Source organism: Antechinus flavipes, chromosome 1 (genome assembly GCF_016432865.1).
Source record: "Antechinus flavipes isolate AdamAnt ecotype Samford, QLD, Australia chromosome 1, AdamAnt_v2, whole genome shotgun sequence".
Taxonomy (NCBI): domain Eukaryota; kingdom Metazoa; phylum Chordata; class Mammalia; order Dasyuromorphia; family Dasyuridae; genus Antechinus; species Antechinus flavipes.
Window position 1 is genome coordinate 154,555,012 of NC_067398.1, and position 18,845 is coordinate 154,573,856.

General features: G+C 37.7%; 1 protein-coding gene across 2 annotated transcripts in view; it reads left to right on the forward strand.

The window, feature by feature from the left end:
• The first annotated feature begins 5,962 nt into the window (after window positions 1-5,962).
• The window catches only part of SERINC5 (serine incorporator 5), a 118,177-nt gene continuing 105,294 nt past the window's right edge, over window positions 5,963-18,845 (forward strand). For both annotated transcript variants that reach the window (XM_051991701.1, XM_051991709.1), the window contains exon 1: window positions 5,963-6,906. In XM_051991701.1, coding sequence (XP_051847661.1) covers window positions 6,880-6,906 — 27 coding nt within the window. In that variant the 5' untranslated portion in view covers window positions 5,963-6,879. The remainder of the gene's footprint in view (window positions 6,907-18,845) is intronic.

The window sequence follows — 18,845 nt, forward strand, 5'->3', positions numbered from 1 at the left end:
TTAAGTGTTTGTTTTTCAGAGTTATGCTGATGGAATCTTAGCTGCTGCCCCAGCCCCAATGTATCCACCCTTTACAAAAGCATCTTTTACCCTTTTCCATGCATATCCTGAGATATATCCAATGATAGGAATTTTTCCCATGTCTATCTTATAGATTGTCCAAATGTATCTGAGATTGCCCAATTTCCCTTTTTCCTATCCTTCTTTCTTCTCTATACAATCCTTCATCTTCCTGTGCTGCTGTGCTGAGGTGCATCATCCCTCACTTCAAGTAAATGTTCAAATAAATGCCCTTATTTGATTTGGAGATGGTTTGAGCCTGAATTCTTCCAGAGATAACACTGCAACATACTTCAACACCCCACATTTTGGGGTACCCTAACCATAAATATATGACTTTCTTTTTGAAAGTTATCTTTTAAAAGAACTTTCATGACTGTAACTTAATGTAAGTAGTTTAATGAAAACTAAACAATTTGAATCTCTCCAAATCCCTCTCTTCTTCACTTTCACACTTGACAGTTATTTCTTATATACATACATGATTTCATATTTCCATTTGAGAATATGTAATTAATATCTTCAACAACTATGGGATATTCCATTTATATTTTCCCATTATAGTTGAACTTTTGAGTTGTTTCTAAATTTTCAAAGAATTTCAAAAACTGAAAATCCCCCAATAAACAATAAAGAGATGAATTGTGAGTGCCAGCATTAGAAAACACAAAGGTATATTATAAAGTGTTACTCAAAAAAAGTAGTAAAAGGAAAAGATTGGAGAAATATATGATCACAAAACAAGGTGAGCCAGTCATATTAGGAAAGCAAATGATTAAGAATAATAATAATTAGTATTTGTATAATTCCTTATGGTTTGCAAAATACAATTATGATCTTATGATCTTATCTGATCTCCACAACAATCCTATGAGGTGGATGGTTCTATTATTCCCATCTTACAGGTGAGGAAATAGAAATTCGAGGTTAACTGATTTGCCCAGGGACACATAGCTAAGGTAAGAAGTGTTTGAAGTTGTATTTGAACTCTGACATGGGTATGCTGGAGCAAGCTTCCAAGAGCCAGTTTGTTAAATTTTCAATATAAAATTTAATAGTTTGTAAATTCTACAAATTGGGGGTTGATTTATTGTTCTGTTAATTTTCTAGATTTAAGTAGTGGAGAAAATGTTAACAATATAGATTAAAATTAAAAGCATGTTAATTGGACCATTTTTTCCTCCTAGAAAGCTGGTTGTTAAATATTTATTAGTGCATCACTGTATCTTTTTGATCCCAGACCCAAAGTTTACTATTACATGCTCCAATGGTATTCACACTAAAAAAAATTCACAATTCTCCAGTAAGTTGGGTGGATCTCTTGGGGAGAATTTTGGTGGGGGATGGATGAATTGCTTTATGTGTGAGACTTCAGATCTGCCTCACTGGAGAGAATAGTCATCTTGTGTCATACAGAGAAAAAAATACTGGATTTCATGAGCAGATGGGTTTAACCTCTGTCTGTGATATGTACTGCCTGTGTGGTCCTGGACAAATCCCTCTGTGATCCTCATTCGTAAAATGAGGGGATTGGATTAAATGAGGGCTTCCAGTTCATCAAAGTATAAACGTTACTATCATGAACCTCTTTGTATTGGTTACTTTTTCCCTTCGGGGTAATTTCATTGAACTATAGATTCTAAAGTAGAACTGTTGAATAAGAGCATAGAAAACGATTGTATAGCTCTTGTTACATATTAGTCAATTGGTTTCCAGAAAGATGGATCCAATTTATAGACACTAGAATAGAAAAGTGTATCTGTTCCTCAAAACTTGGCTGATCTTGGGTTTCCAAATTTCTATTCTTTGGCTAATTTATGGTACCATAAAGTTGATTTATCTTTTTTTTTTTTTTTTTGGTGAGGCAATTGGAGTTAAGTGTTAAGTGTCTGAGACCATATTTGAACTCAGGTCCTCCTGACTTCAGGGCTGGTGTATTTTCACTGTTAAGTGAAAATTAGATTGATTTCTAGTTTTGTGTTGTGTAACCTTCAGCATAGGAATAAGTTATCTTAAATCCAAATTATCTTAGTTTTGAGAGGGAATTTTAAAATATTAGCTTTTATTTCTTCTCAGCTACCATGCTAACAAGATCTGGAATTAATTAAAGTTGTCAAAGGGAAAGAAGTGGGTAGTAGATGACTATTTTCTAATAATACACAAATCAATGTTTATTGACTTGTACAGTTTAATTTTTGTTTGTTTTTTTTTTTTTTTAACTCAAGATTGTTCCCCTCCCTTCAAAAACACTCCAAACCTAGGAGTGAAAGCTGGTTATTTATAACATTATGAATGTGTGCATGCATACACCAGAGTTATGATGTATAAAAGAAGCCAACTCAATTTTATTTCAGGAAAATTTTGTGGGGAAGAAAATCTTGGCCAACTTGCAAATAGACTGTTTCTTGAATCGGAGAAAAAACACACATCAAAAGATATCCATCCAAACTCTACCTACACCTCAGGAACAGTATGTTCAACTTTCTCCCTCAAAAAAGAAAAAGGTAGGGGCAAAGTCTATGAGGCTTTTTAAATTAAAAAAGAAGCAGTCTCTGTTGTTAAACAGTACTTTATGAGTACTTTATAAGCAAGGAGGGTAGATGCTCATAAAATATTCCCATACAGGATTTCTTTTTCTTTTTAATGTTTTGTTGATATCTTTAAAAAAATTTCTTGTTACTTTCTGATGAGTCCCTTACCCAGTCTTGAATCCTGAAACATATGTAAAATATAATCAACATATTAATCATTTCTGACAATAGTAGAAATATATTAAGACCTCTCTTTTACTTAAGGAAAATGTTAAGAAAAATTATTTCAGTCTAAGTCTTGAATGGACTTCCCTGAATAGAAAAAAAAACCACTCAATATTAATCTTATAATTATTAATACTTAACTTCCAAAGAAGTAAGGCCCTTTTGTTTCATGTCTATCAAAAATCTTATCAGTTTTATAATGGGAAACAAATCACAATTTTCTTGAAGTTAATAAGAAGAAACTCAAATTCCCTGAAATTAAATTAGGATGGTAAGATTAAAGGAACTCTTCTGATTGATGAAATTAAGAATAACACCTTTTTCTTCATCCTTGAACAACAATACCATGGTAAAACCATCCCAGCAAATGTACTATATTGAGGGAAACCAAAGGCTTTAGTGAGTTAGGGGATGTTTATCCCAAGCAAATGATGGAATGGATAGATAAAAACACTTTCTTCCAACAACCATGGAGGCAGTTGAAGCAGGCTGTAAAATGTGGAATGCTTAGAATTTTGTCAGACATGGAATAGACTCAGATAGAGTCATCCACTGCATCCCAAGACGTGGTTAGTCACACTGACTTTTATTTTGCCTTTGGTCTTTAATGACTCATAAAGAGAGAACAAGGCTGATGAGTTTGTGAAACTCTTATCTCAGCTGATAGGCAGATTAAGACATCATCTTGTCATTGAAAACAAAGAACATTATTTTATTACAAGGATTTTTCTTCCTCTTTTTCAGGGATGGGGATAAATAAAAATAGATGAGAAGGAATGGGATGACTAGATTTGGTGGATTATCAATAGGATAGCATAAATTTTAAAAAAGAAAAAGAAAAGATCCAGGAGGCATTTTTTAAAAATGCACCAAAAAAACACCCCAAAACACAGGTAGACGGGACAGCTTTGAAAACTACAGGCTGAATTTACTTATTTTAAAAAGAAAAGCAATCTAAACCTACACACAGATCTACAATTTTCATACAAAATCTTTTTTTTCCTGTCCTAGGTAGATGAAAAATGTTTGTTTTATTTTATGTTTTTTAATTCGGAATAAAAATAAAAATTTTTTTAAAGTACTTGTGGGCCATTCTGGCATTGAGTTATAGAAAAGTCATACAAGAAGCTTTCTTTAGGCAGGGAATTCTTTATAAGGATTATCAGTCAAAGCTAACTATATTGATTAGTGAGAAAGACCCTAGCAAGGATTTGTGCTTGAGTACAATATCTGGATTTTTTTTCCAGATCCCCTAAAAAATGAAGGGGCCAATAAGGGGCCAGCAAACCCTGCCTTATATAAGGCAGAATGACTCCTACAGAGCTCTGCCTTTACCTCTTTTTTGATTTTGCTTTATTGTTTCTTGATATCTCATTGATTTAGTTTCTACTTCCCCAATTCTAATTTTTAAGGAATTATTTTCTTCAGAGAGCTTTTGTACCTTTTCTTCCATCTGGCTTTACATAGTTCTGCCTCCCTTAAATCCAATTCACTTGCAAGTCAAGATACCATAATCCTTTTGCCATTAATCCTAGTCAAGAATGAACAACTGTTTTTTGAAGGGTTCTTCTCTTTAGTGGATTTTTTTGTGTGCCTCTTTTACATTTGGACTATTTTATTTTGTAAGATGTCATTTTTTTCAGAATTTTTTGTACCTCCTTTACCATGCTGTTGACTGTTTTTTCATGATTTTCTTGCTTCACTCTCATTTTCTTCCCCATTTTTGTTCTACCTCTATTATTTGATTTAACTCTTTTTTGAGCTCTTTTATGACCTGAAATCAATTTACAATTTTCTTTGAGGCTTTGGATTTAGCTTTTTTGACTTTTTTTCTGAGTTTTTATCTCTTTTCACTGTAGTAATTTCTAAGATCAGATTGTTGTTGTTGTTTGCTTGCTCATTTCCCCAACCTACCTCTCGACATTATGTTAAAGTTGGACTCTGCTCCTTCATTGCCCAAAGTTTCAGAGTTTGTGTGTGTGTGTGTGTGTGTGTGTGTGTGTGTGTGTAAGATAGAGAGAGAGAAAGAGAAACAGGGAGAGAGAGAGAGAGACAGACAGACAGACAGAGACAGAGACAGACAGAAACAGAGAGAGAGAGAGAGAGAACTATTGTTTTCAGAGTTAGGTGGGGGGGGAGGCATCTATAAATTTCAGTTTTTCCAAAGTGATAGTGATGAGATTGTAATCTCCAACTTGTTGTGTCTCAGAAACACTGTATCTTAGTTTATACTTTGGTTCTAAGTTGGCTTGTCTTGGAAAAGCTGTATTTTTTAGATTGCTTTAGTTGATATTTTATCTTTAAGTTGTCTTGTAGGACTATTGTATCTTACTTTAAATTATTTTAGTTTATACTTTTATGGCCAGGATGCTGGCTATATTGACTTAGTTTGTGGCTGGGATTCTGGCTCTGAAAGGAAGATGCTTAACCCTTAACTCCCACTAATTTCTAAATCAAAACTAGTATATTAGTGGTATCCTAAAAGCTAATAAATCCAATCCCTTAGCATATCAGTGGTTTCTTGAAATTAATGAGTCTAAGCCATAAAATTAGCACCTTAAAATTAATGAACAATAATAATGAAATACCTAATCCACACACCCCAATTCTACCTCTATAAAAGTTTGTGGCCCACTTCTTAGCTAAACTTCCTTTGGGAACTTAGCCAGTTGCCAACAGCTGGCTATAAATGAAATCTTTACTTATTGATTTGGAGATGATCTAACCCTACAAAATCATTTGAGACACCTCAGGAGACCAGTTGGGATCCCCAGTATTTTAGGGGTTCAGAGCTTCTGTACCCCAGTAAAAGAATCTAAGATATGATCTCTGTTGTCCTGGTCTGTGGTCTAAGTCCGTGCAGGACCACAGGCACCCTTTCCACCTTGGACTGTGACCAGGGTCCCTACTGCTAACATGCTAGTTCTTGTCTTGGAACTGGGACTGTGACCTGCAATCTCTTATGGGCAATACAATAGAGTCCTGAATTCCCAAGGTTCCCGTAATCTTTTGACCAGCTGCCTGACCCCCTTTACTGTCTGTGGACTGAGGAGTCCCCCAAACTGTTGCTATGCTGACTTACCAGGCATGGCCTGGCATAGCCTTATGACCTTTAAGTTGTCTTGGGCTGGAAAACTGTTTCATGTCATTTTGCGGGATAATTTTAAAGTTGTGTGGAGTGGAATTTGGGAGAGCTCAGGGGGGACTCTACCTAATTTACGTCACTGTTTTTGCCGTTTCCTAGCTAATACCCATGGAACCCTCTGAAACTGAACCCCAAATTACATCTTAGCATTTTATGGAGCGCTCTTAAGTGGACAAAGCGCACGGCTCACAGGTCTGCAGGATATGTGGTGCAGGTATAATTATCCCCATTTTACAGAAGAGGAAATTGAGCCAGAGAGATAAAATGAGTTGCCCATCCTGCACAATGTAAGGCAAGATTTTCAAGCAGGTTACCTGTTCTACGCTCCAGCCCCTCCGAAGAGCGGCCTTTTCTCCGGGATTTTGTTATTTCCAGCGGATTTTTCCCTTCAGATCTGAGTAAAGAAAAAAACCTAGGGAGAAAAGCCGCGTTTCCTTTAATCAGTGCAATCAGCCACCGTTTGCTCCATCCCGGCCCCCTACCCCGTTCTCTATGTAAGAACGGGGAGCTCAGAGACAGCTCTGCTCCCCTTGCACAGAGGTGTGGGAGAGGAGGCAAATTTGGGGAGCAGCTACTTCTTCCCACCGGGAAGTAATTTGCCGGCCTAGGCTGTCCTGACGACAGCGGAAGTCAAGGGCGAAGCTAGAACCTATCACTCCCCGGCTCCAGAGAGGCAAGGGTGGAAGGGGGCGCATCGCGGCTCATTGTCTGTCCTGGGCGGGGGGGCGGAGCCTGGGGTTGATAGAGGGGGCGGGGCTCCCGGGCGTTTGTTTTTCCTGGGCTGCCCCGCGAGCCCGGAGCTGCTGTGGTCGCTGGGAGTGGGAGGCGCGTGAGGTTTGGTGTGCACAGTGTTCCGGCCGCTGGAGCCCGGGAGCCGTCCGGGCTGAGCGCTGCTCCTCTGCAGCCGCCGCCGCCGCGATGTCAGCCCCTTGCTGCGCAGGCCAGGTGAGCTGGGCCGGCTGGGACCGGGGGGTGGCTGTCACCGCTCCCGCGCCTCCGGGGACCGAAGCTTGCTCCGCCGGGGAGCTCCGTGCTGGGAGCAGGGTTTCCCGATTCGTTTGCCCTGGGGGTTAGTGCGTGCGGGGCGACACCCGCCAGCCTCCCAGTCCTGTCCCGACCCCTGGGAGCGTGGTTAGCGCTCCGACTCGCTGTAGTCCCTTTGGGCCGTCGGAGGAACGGCCCGGCCTGGACGGTCCGCGCGTCCCTCGGTTCGGGTCCCACGGCTGGCGGGCTATCGGAAGGGCTGAAATGCTCTTCGGGGAAAGAGGAGCCTGACCTTACTCGGGCGGGTCTCCTGCCCTGCTTTTATGAGTATTTCGCTTTGGTATCTCTCCTGCTGATCTCATTGCAGCCTAGTTTCTCCTCTCGAGTGAATCATGGAATCCCAGACTGCGTGGGAGGGGCCACCCGGGGCGGGCTGGTGTATCCCCCACCTGTGAGGGAATCCCCGCTGCTGCATCTCCGACAGGTGGTCTCCGGGCTTTAACTGGAAAGCTTTCGAGGACGGGAACCCGCCTCCTCGGAATCTGGGGGAAAGCCCGGCCAAGTTGCACTTTCCAGTCCTTTTTGGCCAAAAAGCAGCTTGAGTTCGTCCAGTAACCGTCCTCCGAAGAAGGAACTTGTGAGGAGACAGTTGTACCCTTTGGGTATTTCGACTTTACATGTGCTATAAAGACTGGAGCTCTGGCGTGCGCAAGCTGATTTTTAAATTTATTTTCCTTAGTAGGACTTGCCTTAACTTGTTAATGTGAGCCCTTCCCCTTCGGTTCCTTTGGGATTGGTGCATTTCCAGCTCATTAGTTTTTTATTCCCGGGACACAGTGGATTGATTCGGGACTTGTTCTTTTCATTTTATTTCATGCCCAGCGGGCCTTTGGTCTTAAAGGATTTAGGAGTGCTCCTACCTTTTCAAATTTTTTCTTCTGAAATTGTGTCCGCCTATCTTAATTCAATAACCTTAACCTTAACTCCTTAACCAGGAATTCTCTTGCTTAGTGAATCCGGATTGATTTGGGGAGGCTACTTGGTGTAGGTATACACATATAGTGTGTGGGGGGAGGGGAGGAGGTGACGTCAGCAAGACCTGGGTTCAAATTCAGTCAGACACTTAAGCTGCATATTTTCAGTTTCCTCCACTATTAAAGGGAAGGGATTGGGTGCAAGACCTCTGAGATCCCCAAATCCTTATCTGGACTTTGAGAGATAGCCCTTCTAGAGTGAAGACTTCTCTCTTCTCTCTTTCCTCAACATCTACCAAATCATAGGTGCTTAATAAATGCTTATTGCCAATGCAAGTTGTTAAAAATAACCCACTTGGGGAATATAGTTGTATAGTTAATTATTGTTAATAGGTGTAGCTCATAGAGAAGTCCACAAATGAATTTGACGTTGGAATAGTAATTGATTTGTTCAAACTGGCCATATTTTAGATGATCTGCTAACTTCAAGATGGTTCTGAAGTCATCACCTGTATCTTAGTTTTAACACCGTACTTAATATTCATTCAGCCAGGTCTTTGTACACATGAGAATTTTAAATCGAGGTTAAATGACTGACCTGGGTCAGAACCAGTATTTTGAGACCAAAGTAATGTTGTAAAACTTTACTCCTGGAGAGTTAAAGGTTCCCAGGCTTGTAAAAGCAAACAAAAATTTTTTGATGGAAGGCATTGATCGTTTATTGGTACCAAAGAGTAGTAGCTAAGTTAATCGGTATTTTGGTTGAATTGTATTTTCATTTTTCTAAAATCCCCCCTTTTGATACCTTGGAAGGAACAAATTACTAAGATGTTCATCAGTCTGTGAACTTGTGTTTTGTCCCAGTGTATTTTCATGGCTGTGAGTGAATCATCACTGTCTTATTTGGGTCTCAGCAGCAATGGGGGTGTATGTGGTGTATGTATATAAAGATGTTTGTAAGGAGCAGTGGGACTCATAGCAGTTACAGTGAACAGTATCGTACTGAAAACAGTATGATACTGTAAACAGTACAAAGGAAACCTCATTTGAGAGTTCCTAACACTAGCTTTACTGTATCAACCAGTCTTTTTTTTTTTTTTTTTCCCATGAAGGCAAAGGAAGCTTGTGTTCTTAATAATGATATTAAAAGGCCACTTTTACATAGTGATTTTCACTTTTCCCAACAGCAGCCCTCTTCATATTATCTCCATTTTATAGATGAGAAAACTGGAGTTCAGAGAAATTAAATGATTTGTCCATAGGCATAAGGCAGAGTGGATAGAGTGCTGGCCTGGAATTTGGAAGACTCATTTTCATGAATTCAAATTTGGCTTCACATACTAGTTGTGTGGCCTGGGCAAGCCACTTAACCTGTTTATCTCAGTTTCCTCATCTGTAAAATGACTTGGAGAAAGAAATTGCAAACTGCTGCAGTTTATTTACTAAGAAACTCCTAAATGCTGTCATGAATAGCAGCAACTATAACACAGTCACTTAAAAATGTGGGGAGGAGATTAAGCATCTTTCTCAGAGTTTGGCACATAGTAATCAAGCAGGCAAGCAGCATTTATTAAGCATTTACTCTATGCCTTAATAAATGCCCAGTTGACATAAGTGGCAGAGCCAGAACTCCAGCCTATGCTTTCTGAGTACCAGTCTTGTGTTCTTTCTATCACACTTGGGCCAAGGTAGCAAATAATTCCTTTAAATTATCTGGGATTTGTCAGACATATGAGGTCCCATTTTATTGCTTTGATCATATAATTATTTTGATTTTTTTGTGTACACCCATCCAGAATTGGAAGCTACCCCCCCCCTTTTTTTTTTTTGCTTGGTTTTTCTGCTGCCTTAAAATCATGTTTTTCTCCCTGTTAGGCTAAAGTTTTGTGTCAAGCCTATTTGGCTTAAAAATACATTTCTAGATCTAAAATTAAGGACACATTTTTCCCAATATGAATTAATCAGGAGATCACTGGAGAATTTGTAATTATGTGAATAATGTAACAATTTTGATGCTGTTTGTCTTTTAATATATATCAAGTGCAAGTTTGAGATTTTAAAAACTGAACTTGGCACTTATTCAAAAGACATTTTTTGAATAGTTACTTAATACATGGGTGCCCAGTACTTTGAGAGATCTAAAAGATATATTTCCTATTTCTCCCTAATGTCTCCCCATTGAAATTTGTTCCTTCCCCCCCATTCCTCACCACCTAAAATTAATAAAAAAGAATTTATTAATAGAAAATTGGACTGCTAGGTGGAATTATGATTATAGTATTGGGTCTGGAGTCAGGAAGATATTTTCCTGAATTCAAATCTGGTCTCAGACAGTTACTACCTATGTGACCCTAAACAAGTCACTTAACCCTGTTTGTCTCAGTTTCTTCATCTGTCAAATGAGCTAGAACAATGAAATGTCAAACCACTCCAGTATCTTTGCCAAGAAAACCCTAAATGGGCTCACTAAAAGACAGACGTGATTGAAATGACTCAATAAACAAATAGAAAACCAGAGGGGACCCTACCATATTCCATCTGTACCCCTTCCCATCTCTGCTAGATTTATTTCCTTTAATGATCTTTCCCCAGGCTATTTGCCACTGTATTCCTCTCTCATTGTTCGGTGTTTTTTCTGATGATAAAGGAGATGTAAGGTTATTGTCCCTTTGAGTGTTCTCTTTGGCTGGAGAGATAGTAGTGTGAGTGGGAGGTATATGAATGTTGCTTATAATCAGATGATCATTATTCTAGCACGTCTTAGTTCTTATTCAATTAAGCTGTTAGGGAGCTGCCCCAAGAATACAGCTTAGTTTTCAGAGCAGTTTAAAAATATATACATATTGCTGTTGCATTTTGTAGATTTCGAATTATTCTAATGATTAGACTTTATTTTAAAGACCTTGCCACTTTTTTTTTAAAGTGCTGATTTGTAGATTTGATGTGTTTTATACAAGGTTCTCTTTGTTTTCCTTAGGCTTAGTAAGGTGTGTGTGTGTGTGTGTGTGTGTGTGTGTGTGTATGTGTGTGTTTAAAATTTCATTTTAAATCAAAGGCAACCAGCTGATATCTGGCCAAGAGAATCAGACCTAAGCAAGGTGCCTCCCTCCTCCCAATGCTACAAAGAGGAGAAAACCACTTCTGATGTTTAGAGAAGATATATTCAATCCTTTCTTTAAGAGAGACAATGATAGCCCACATAGCGTTTATTAGGTCTAAAAGGGTAGATTAACTTTTTAGTTTTGCACAGTATCACTTGGTATTTTAGTTAGTAACCTCAGGGTATTTGAAATTGAGTGAAGGAAGGCAGATATACTCTTGAAAAGGCATTTTTTTACATTTTACTTTAAATATCTGTAGGATTGACTTGACCAAGAGGTGGGGTGGTTGTGGGTTAGTATTGTTATCTATCTATCTTTTGATGTTTTTCCAAATACATGCAAAAATAGATTTCAACATTCATCTTTGCAAAACCTTGTGTTCCAACTTTTCTCCCTCTTTCCTCCCCTTTCCCCCCCAAGACATCAAACAATCCAATATAGATTAACCATGTGCAGTTCTTCTGAACCTATTTCCATGTTTATCATGCTGTGCAAGAAAAATCAGATCAAAAAGGAAAAAAAAGCAACAGAGAGAGAGAGAGAGAGAGAGAGAGAGAGAGAGAGAGAGAGAGAAGCAAACAAACAATAACAAAAAGTGAAAATACTATATAGCATTGTTATTTGGAGCAGGACTTCTAAAACTTTTTTCCATTACTGACAAATAAATCCTAAAGAAATTTATTTTAAAATAATTCTTTAATATACATATAATTTACCATTTATTAGACAAAAACAAATTTGCTTACCAATGAGAGGGATGTGCTTGTTTGTTTTTACATAAAGAATTAAATCTTGCTAGAATATTTGATACTGCAGGACATAGAGTATTCAAAAACCTTTTATTGTTGCCAAATGTTGAGTGACCTTCACATTCAGTTACCCCACATGGGATTGGGAGCCACAGTCAAGAAGCTTTGATTTACAGTACTTCAAATTAGTTAAAAACCTTTTTGCTTAGTTTAGTTCGGACCTTATTTACTCATTACCCAGACTGTCTTAAATAGCATTTTAATTTTTTAAAATAGTTTTTTATTTACAAAACATATGCATGGATAATTTTTCAACATTGACCCTTACAAAACCTTCTGTTCCAACTTTTCCCCTCCTTTCCTCCATCCTCTCCCCTAGATGGCAGGTAGTCCAATATATAGCATTTTAATTCTTTTGTTTACTTTCTGTATCTCTCCCTCTCCAGTTCTTCATTTTGAAGGGGGTGCAGTGTCTAGGAGAATACAGCAGTATTCTTGAGGCCCCCCAAACCTTGAGAATGCTATTGACAATGATCCTAAAATCTCTTGGCTTTAGAAACAATAGTCCTAGAAACTCTGACTGACAAATAACAATCTGTTCATCCGTGATAATAGGGTTTCTGAGAAAAATGATGAGGTGCATACAAGACCACTCTTCTTTTACCTTTGGGCCATAAAATGAGCATATCATTGACATGAAGAACCAGATATTTTCTATCTTTTTTTATAAATTTGTTTTCTTGCTCCTGGTTCTTTGCTAAATCCTTTTGGAACTTGGCCTGTTTTAAGTTGCTTTTACAATTTTAATAAACTTTGCACCTTGACTTGGAGATGGGTTCAAGCCTGCAAATTCTTTTGAGATACCACAAGACATCAGTCTGTGACCCCATCCTCTTGAGGGTCTCCTTTTGAACCTCAACAACTTAACTGCCACGTAATTTTTCTGAGACTTTTTGTCACTTCTGGTTCAAAACCTAGAGTAGCTCATTCATTGTAGACTATAGAAAGAATTTAAAATCTTAGAGTGGCATTTAAGATTACTTTCCCTTCCAGCCTACTTTCCTAACTTGAAATAAGCGTGATATAATATTTCTTTAAACTTTCTTTTCATTCCAGCTCAATTGGACTGGATGGGGTCACAGAACACTGCCCTCAAAGAGCTTACAATGTAATAAGAGAGACAGCAAATGTACAGAAAAGCTATAGATAAAATAAATAAGAATTAACAGAGGGAAAGCAATAGAATTAAGAATGGTTGAGAAAGACTTCTTGTAGGAGATGAGTAGAGATAAGGCTTCACCAGAATCAAGCAATAGAACCTCCAGAAGTCTCTGTATTTTACCTGTAAGGTGTAAGAAGATTGGGAAGATGGGAGGGGGCTAGGTTAAGAATGGTTTTGGGTGTTAGAGGATTTTCTATTTGATTCTGCAAGAGAAATGAAAAGCCTCTGGAGTTTGTTATTATTAGCAGAAGCTATTTCTTTCTCACTCCCCACATCTGTGGCAGAACTGGACCTTCATCTCTGCCTGGAAGAAAACCATTCCCTGTCTTTAGGGCCCAGCTCTGGATTGTTAATTTGGAGTTGGTGGGCAATTAAGAAACCCACCTAGTTTAGCCTTCCTCCTTTTAAAGAAGAGAAATGTAGTCTGTGTAAGATTTAAGTGGCTTGCCCAAGGACAAACAGCTAATGAGAGCTTCACCTCTGCTTTTGACCTTCCCTGGTGTTCTTTCCCTAGTACTGATGCTGTTTCCCTTCCTTTATATTTGTATTATTCTGAAACGTGATCTTTGTTCTTTGTTTTTGAAGCTCCTTTTCTAAAGTCCAGACCTCTCCTTTTTTTTCCCCTTACTATTTTCTTCTGAACATTTCCTCCTCTCTTTCCCCCCTTCTCCTTTTTTTTTTAGATTATAAACTCTTGGGTTATTTCCATTTTTATACTCCAGCATCAGGGCCTGGAGTCAGGAGAATTCATTGTAATGCCAGAGAAACTGAGGCAAGATAGAGATTAGAGTGTTTTTAATGTTTATTTGGGTTTCTGAGAGGGAGAGATTTACTGGGACCATTAAAATCTATTTTTGATCCCAGGGCTGAATAAGACTTTCATTCTCAAAAGAATTCAGCAGCGAATGTGAGTTCTCAATGACATATATATTACTCTAAGCTCAGGTAGATAGACAAAGGCAGGGGGTGGTGGAGTCTACCAGTTATTGACAATGATCCTAAAATCTCTTGGCTTTAGAAATAATAGTCCTAGAAACTTTGACTGACAAATAACAATCTGTTCATCTGTGATAATAGGGTTTCTGAGAAAAATGATGAGGTGCATACAAGACCATTCTTCTTCTACCTTTGGGCCATAAAATGAGCATGGAATCTCCAGGAAGCGACCATCAATCTAGTTCTGACAAGTTGGGGAGAAGCGGGGAAGGGATAGGACCACAAATTCCTACAAATTGGTAGGATTTAGAGGTGTCGAACTAAAGCCAGGAAGTCTGAAATTTAGAGATAGAAGATGCCAATTAGGTAGCTGAGATAGAACATCTGAAGTCTTATCTTTTGGAATGCCAGATCTCCACAGCCCTAATTATCTCAGTTCTAATGAGCAGAAAAGGGGTGTTGCAACCATGGGGATTAAAGCAGAATAATTCAAGGAACTGAGGCAGAACAATTCAGGGAAACTGAGGCAGGACAATTTAGGGAAATCGAGACAGGACAATTTAGGGAATTGTGGCACAACATCATCTGTCTTCAAACACTTATTAGCAGTGTGACTTGGCAGGTTAAGGAACGCAATCTTTTTTGCCTTAGATTCCTCATCTGTCAAATGAGTTGAAGAAAGTCAATATCCCTGCCAAGGAAACTCTAAATTGGATCACAAAAAGTCAAGACAGAACTGAACAACATTCTCAGTATTTCTAAGGGTACCCTCTACCAATGGGTTCTTACAGCGTGTTTGTTGAACTTCAGATGCTAGAGCAATAGTAGTTTTTTGTTTAATACATTCACTTTGTGTACAAAGATTTATTCTTTCTGTGGCAGATTGTGGAAACTAGTGGTAAGCCTTTTACTGCTTGCATGATTTTTATATGTTTACATTGAGATGCTTTAAATTTCTTTTCCTTGCCTTAAATTCTAAGAAGGGCAAAGTATGTGGTACTGGTTGACTGTCATTTTTGTATAAAGTTTATTTACTTAAGCTGTTTTTCTGAACTGACCTTAGTTGCCCTGGATGAAACTGGCAAATAATCTGATATTGAGAAAATTGTCTAGTGGAGTCCTTTGCTTCTGGAGGGAAAAATTTGAGAGTGTCAGACCTGTAGAAATGGTAACTTTTGAATCATTTTAAATTTTGTTTCAATTTTTATTTTGTTCTGAACAAAAAAAAAATACACACACACATTATATATATCGACAAACAGCACTCACATATAGAGAGCAGAAAAAGGATTGGATGTGTTTGCAAATCCATTATGTAAAGAGTGCTTTAAAATATATATTAGTTTCAAACTTACTCTGAATCTATGTCTCCTTCTGAACCTCCTATTCTCTTATGGACATTTTTAAACCTGTTTTTAATCTCTCTCTCTTCCCTTCTTCCCTCTCTCAAGTGACTTGCCCAAGATCACACAGTTAGTAAGAGTTCAGATTTGAATTTAGGTCTTTTTTAATACAGGCCTGATACTTTATTCATTATTTGACCCATTTTAAACAAATGCTGAAATAAGCTCCTTTCTTTTTGGTATCACAGTTTCTAATCTTTTTTTTCCCCAAACTGCTCCCTCCATTAAAAGTGAATAATAAATAAGTATAGTCAACTAAAACTAATTCATATATTTGTATGTCCAAAAATTTTTTATCTTAGTTCACCCCTAAATCTATGCCTGTCAATCAGATGATAGTGTAAAGTGTTCTTTGTCATTATTTCTCAGGTGGCATAGTTGATTGTATTGGTTAGATTTCTGCTCTATCAACCAATGTTTTTCTTTACAGTGTTGGGGTTTTCGTACAAGTTCTTTTCCTGGTTCTGTTTATTTCACATTGAATCAGTTCATATAAAGTTTCTTAAGGTTCTTTGAATACATTTACAGCCCAGTAATATTCCGTTATCTACATATGCCCTTAATTTAGTCAGCCATTCCCAACTTAATTTTTGTGCATATGTGAAAAAGGTGGCTTTCTGCATTGGTAAATAAACAGTTTCCTGATAATTCCCTGAACCAGTGAGATCACAGACCTAATCATTACCTTATCTCCATGAATTCCGACTCATTTTTGGTCATGGTCTTTTTTGCTAAAGGGTAGAATTCAGGACTGCTCCTTTATTATTATTTTTTATTAATAATAATAATATGTATTTCATAAATTCCTTTTATAATTTTCTAGTTTGAGATAAGAACCCAGAAAAAGTAAAAGGAGCTATCCTTAGAAACTTAATTATTCTTCAGCTCTTTCAGGCCTTCTGCTTGAAGGCCCTCATTTTACAAAAGAGAAAAACTAGGGTGGGGGAAAGGGGATGTATCTTGTCCAACATCGCACAGTTATTAAGTGACAGGGCTGAACCCAGATACTCCAAACCCATTGGAGCCTTTTCTGCTGCATCAGGTTGCTTCCAAGATCCATATTCCAAATAAGAAACCTCAAATGAAAACATTTACTTGTGTGTCAGACCAGTTACTAGCCCCATCCATCTCAGGTAATTTGGCCTCTAGAAGAAAATCCCCTAATAAGATAGCATGTCTAAGGAGCCTAGTCTGATGCTTATCTCGGTTTAGTAAAGCCCTATTGAATTGCCCTATTGAATAAGTCAGTGTCTCTTGAATTTGCTGTTGCTTGCGTGCCTTAGTCAAGTGAATACAGAACTGAGATTTGTTGCTGAGTAATATTTATGAAGTTATATCCTGTGCCTAAGCTGGTGTCCCTAAATATTTGTTTGAATCTTAATGATCCTATTTTAAAGCCCATTTTTATCAGCGGGGATATCCCCATGACCTTTTGTTATTAGCATGTGGCTTTTTCCTCCCTTCAGTTCTGCCCTATCTTATAAAATAATACGGCGTACAGTAGATGGGGTGGAGCTTCACAATAGTGGTTTGATTACATAAAACATCTGTTTGAATTTTACAGGAAACAGGATTTTACATTTGGCTTTTCCTTAGTAGTGTGCCTCATGAGACGAAAATTGAGCTCGCATTGAAGGAAAACAGCTGTTGTGGAAAAACTTAGTTACACTGAACTTCTTATTGTAGAATAAAATTTACATGAAAAAAGAAAAGCTTTACAGTATAGTGTGATTAGATTCAGTCCTGTGGCATCCTTTCCTCCCCCTCAATCAGGAATGCCTAGTCAAAACAAAATTTTTTTTTTAATGGTCATGTATATACAGAGATAATTAGGAGAGATTTAGCATAGCAGACTTCTGTTTGTGTCTTTAAAAAAAATTTTTTTAACATCATTGTCATTTTCCCCATAGTCTCTTCCTCTACCCCTCAGAGAGCCATCCTGTGTAACAGAATTTTTTTAAGACAAAAAAAAAAAGAGAAGAAAAATTAGCACTAGCAATCAATACGTTGAAAAAGTGTGAAAACACATGCAGTTGCACAGTGTAGACCTTTTGACTCTGAGGTGGTCTCTCATCTTTTTTTTGAGTTTTGCTTGATCTTTATAATTTTGCAGCCCTCTCTTTTGATTTTTGAGTGTGTGGTTGATATACATTGTTGTAATTGTGTGTGTATACATATATACATACATATATATATATATATATATATATTCCTCTTCCCTTGGTTCTGCTTACTTCATTCTTCATCAGTTCCTTTGTATCTTTACATGTTTTCATGTATCCATCACATTCATAGTTTCCCATAGCACAAATGTTATTTATGTACACTAGGGCATGTACATAGTGCAGTGGATAGTGTCCCAGACATGGAGTCAGGAAGACTAATATTTCTGAGTTCATATCTGGTGTCAGACACCTGCTAGGTGACGTTGGGCAAATTCAAGGGCAACATCAGTTTGCCTCCACGTTCTCTTCTGCAAAATGAGCTGGAGAAGGAAAAAATTATTTTTGCCAAGAAAAATCCAAATGGGTCATGAAAAGTCAAAAATGACTGAAATGACTGAACCATAGTCTACTACCTTCACAGACCACAGTTTGTTTAGTTATTCCCCAATTGATGGGCATTGACTTACATAGCTTTTATAAACAAATCAGCTCTATTTTAAATTATATTGTACAGGGTTTTTGTTGAATTTACATGGTCTGGTCTGTTGCTCATGTCTTCTCACAGATGGAAGAAATCTGCTGTAGGTATGAGTTTGGATTGGTGATCTAATTGTCCACATTGCCTTCATTCTTGGCTAGAGTTTGACTCTCATTAGGAGCATCAAGTGACATGCTGGTAGCCAATGGGAAGGTGGTATTTTGTTTTTTTTTATCTTAGTATTCACTGAATCATTCTAACAACTGTGCTTTCTAATAAAACTGGCTTTTTAATCAATCAACAAGCATTTTATTAAGCAACTCCTGGGCTCTCTGCTTTGGGACATAAAGAAACAATTTTTGCTTTCAAGGAAAGTTATGTGCATAAGATATGGCCAAAAGGTAATGGAAGGCGTAGTCTGTGACTAGAGACAGTGGTATGTGAGCAGCTCTTTACCGTCTTTCACTACCAAATGTTGAGTGTTTCTCATGATTTCTATACATTTCAGTGACCTCTTCTTTTAATAATAATAAAAAACCCCACTAACTTAAAAATAGCAAAAACTTGACATCAGTATTAAGATGGGATGTTTTATTTTCCACAGTGGGGATTGATTTTTTTTTTAATCATTCTTCATTCTGAATTTATTATTCTCTTTAAGCTATTCTTTATAACACAAGGAAAAAGAAGGAGTTGGTGGGGGGAAGACTGGAAGCAGTTTTAAATTAACCAATTGAGTCTATTAGCCATGTCATGTTCTGTACAAAGAAGGATATATAAAGTAGGTAATTGTAAGTATGACCGTGGTTTTTTTTGGTTGTTGTTGTAATAGTTCTTTCCATTTGCATTGTTGCCCTCACTTAATCTAAATC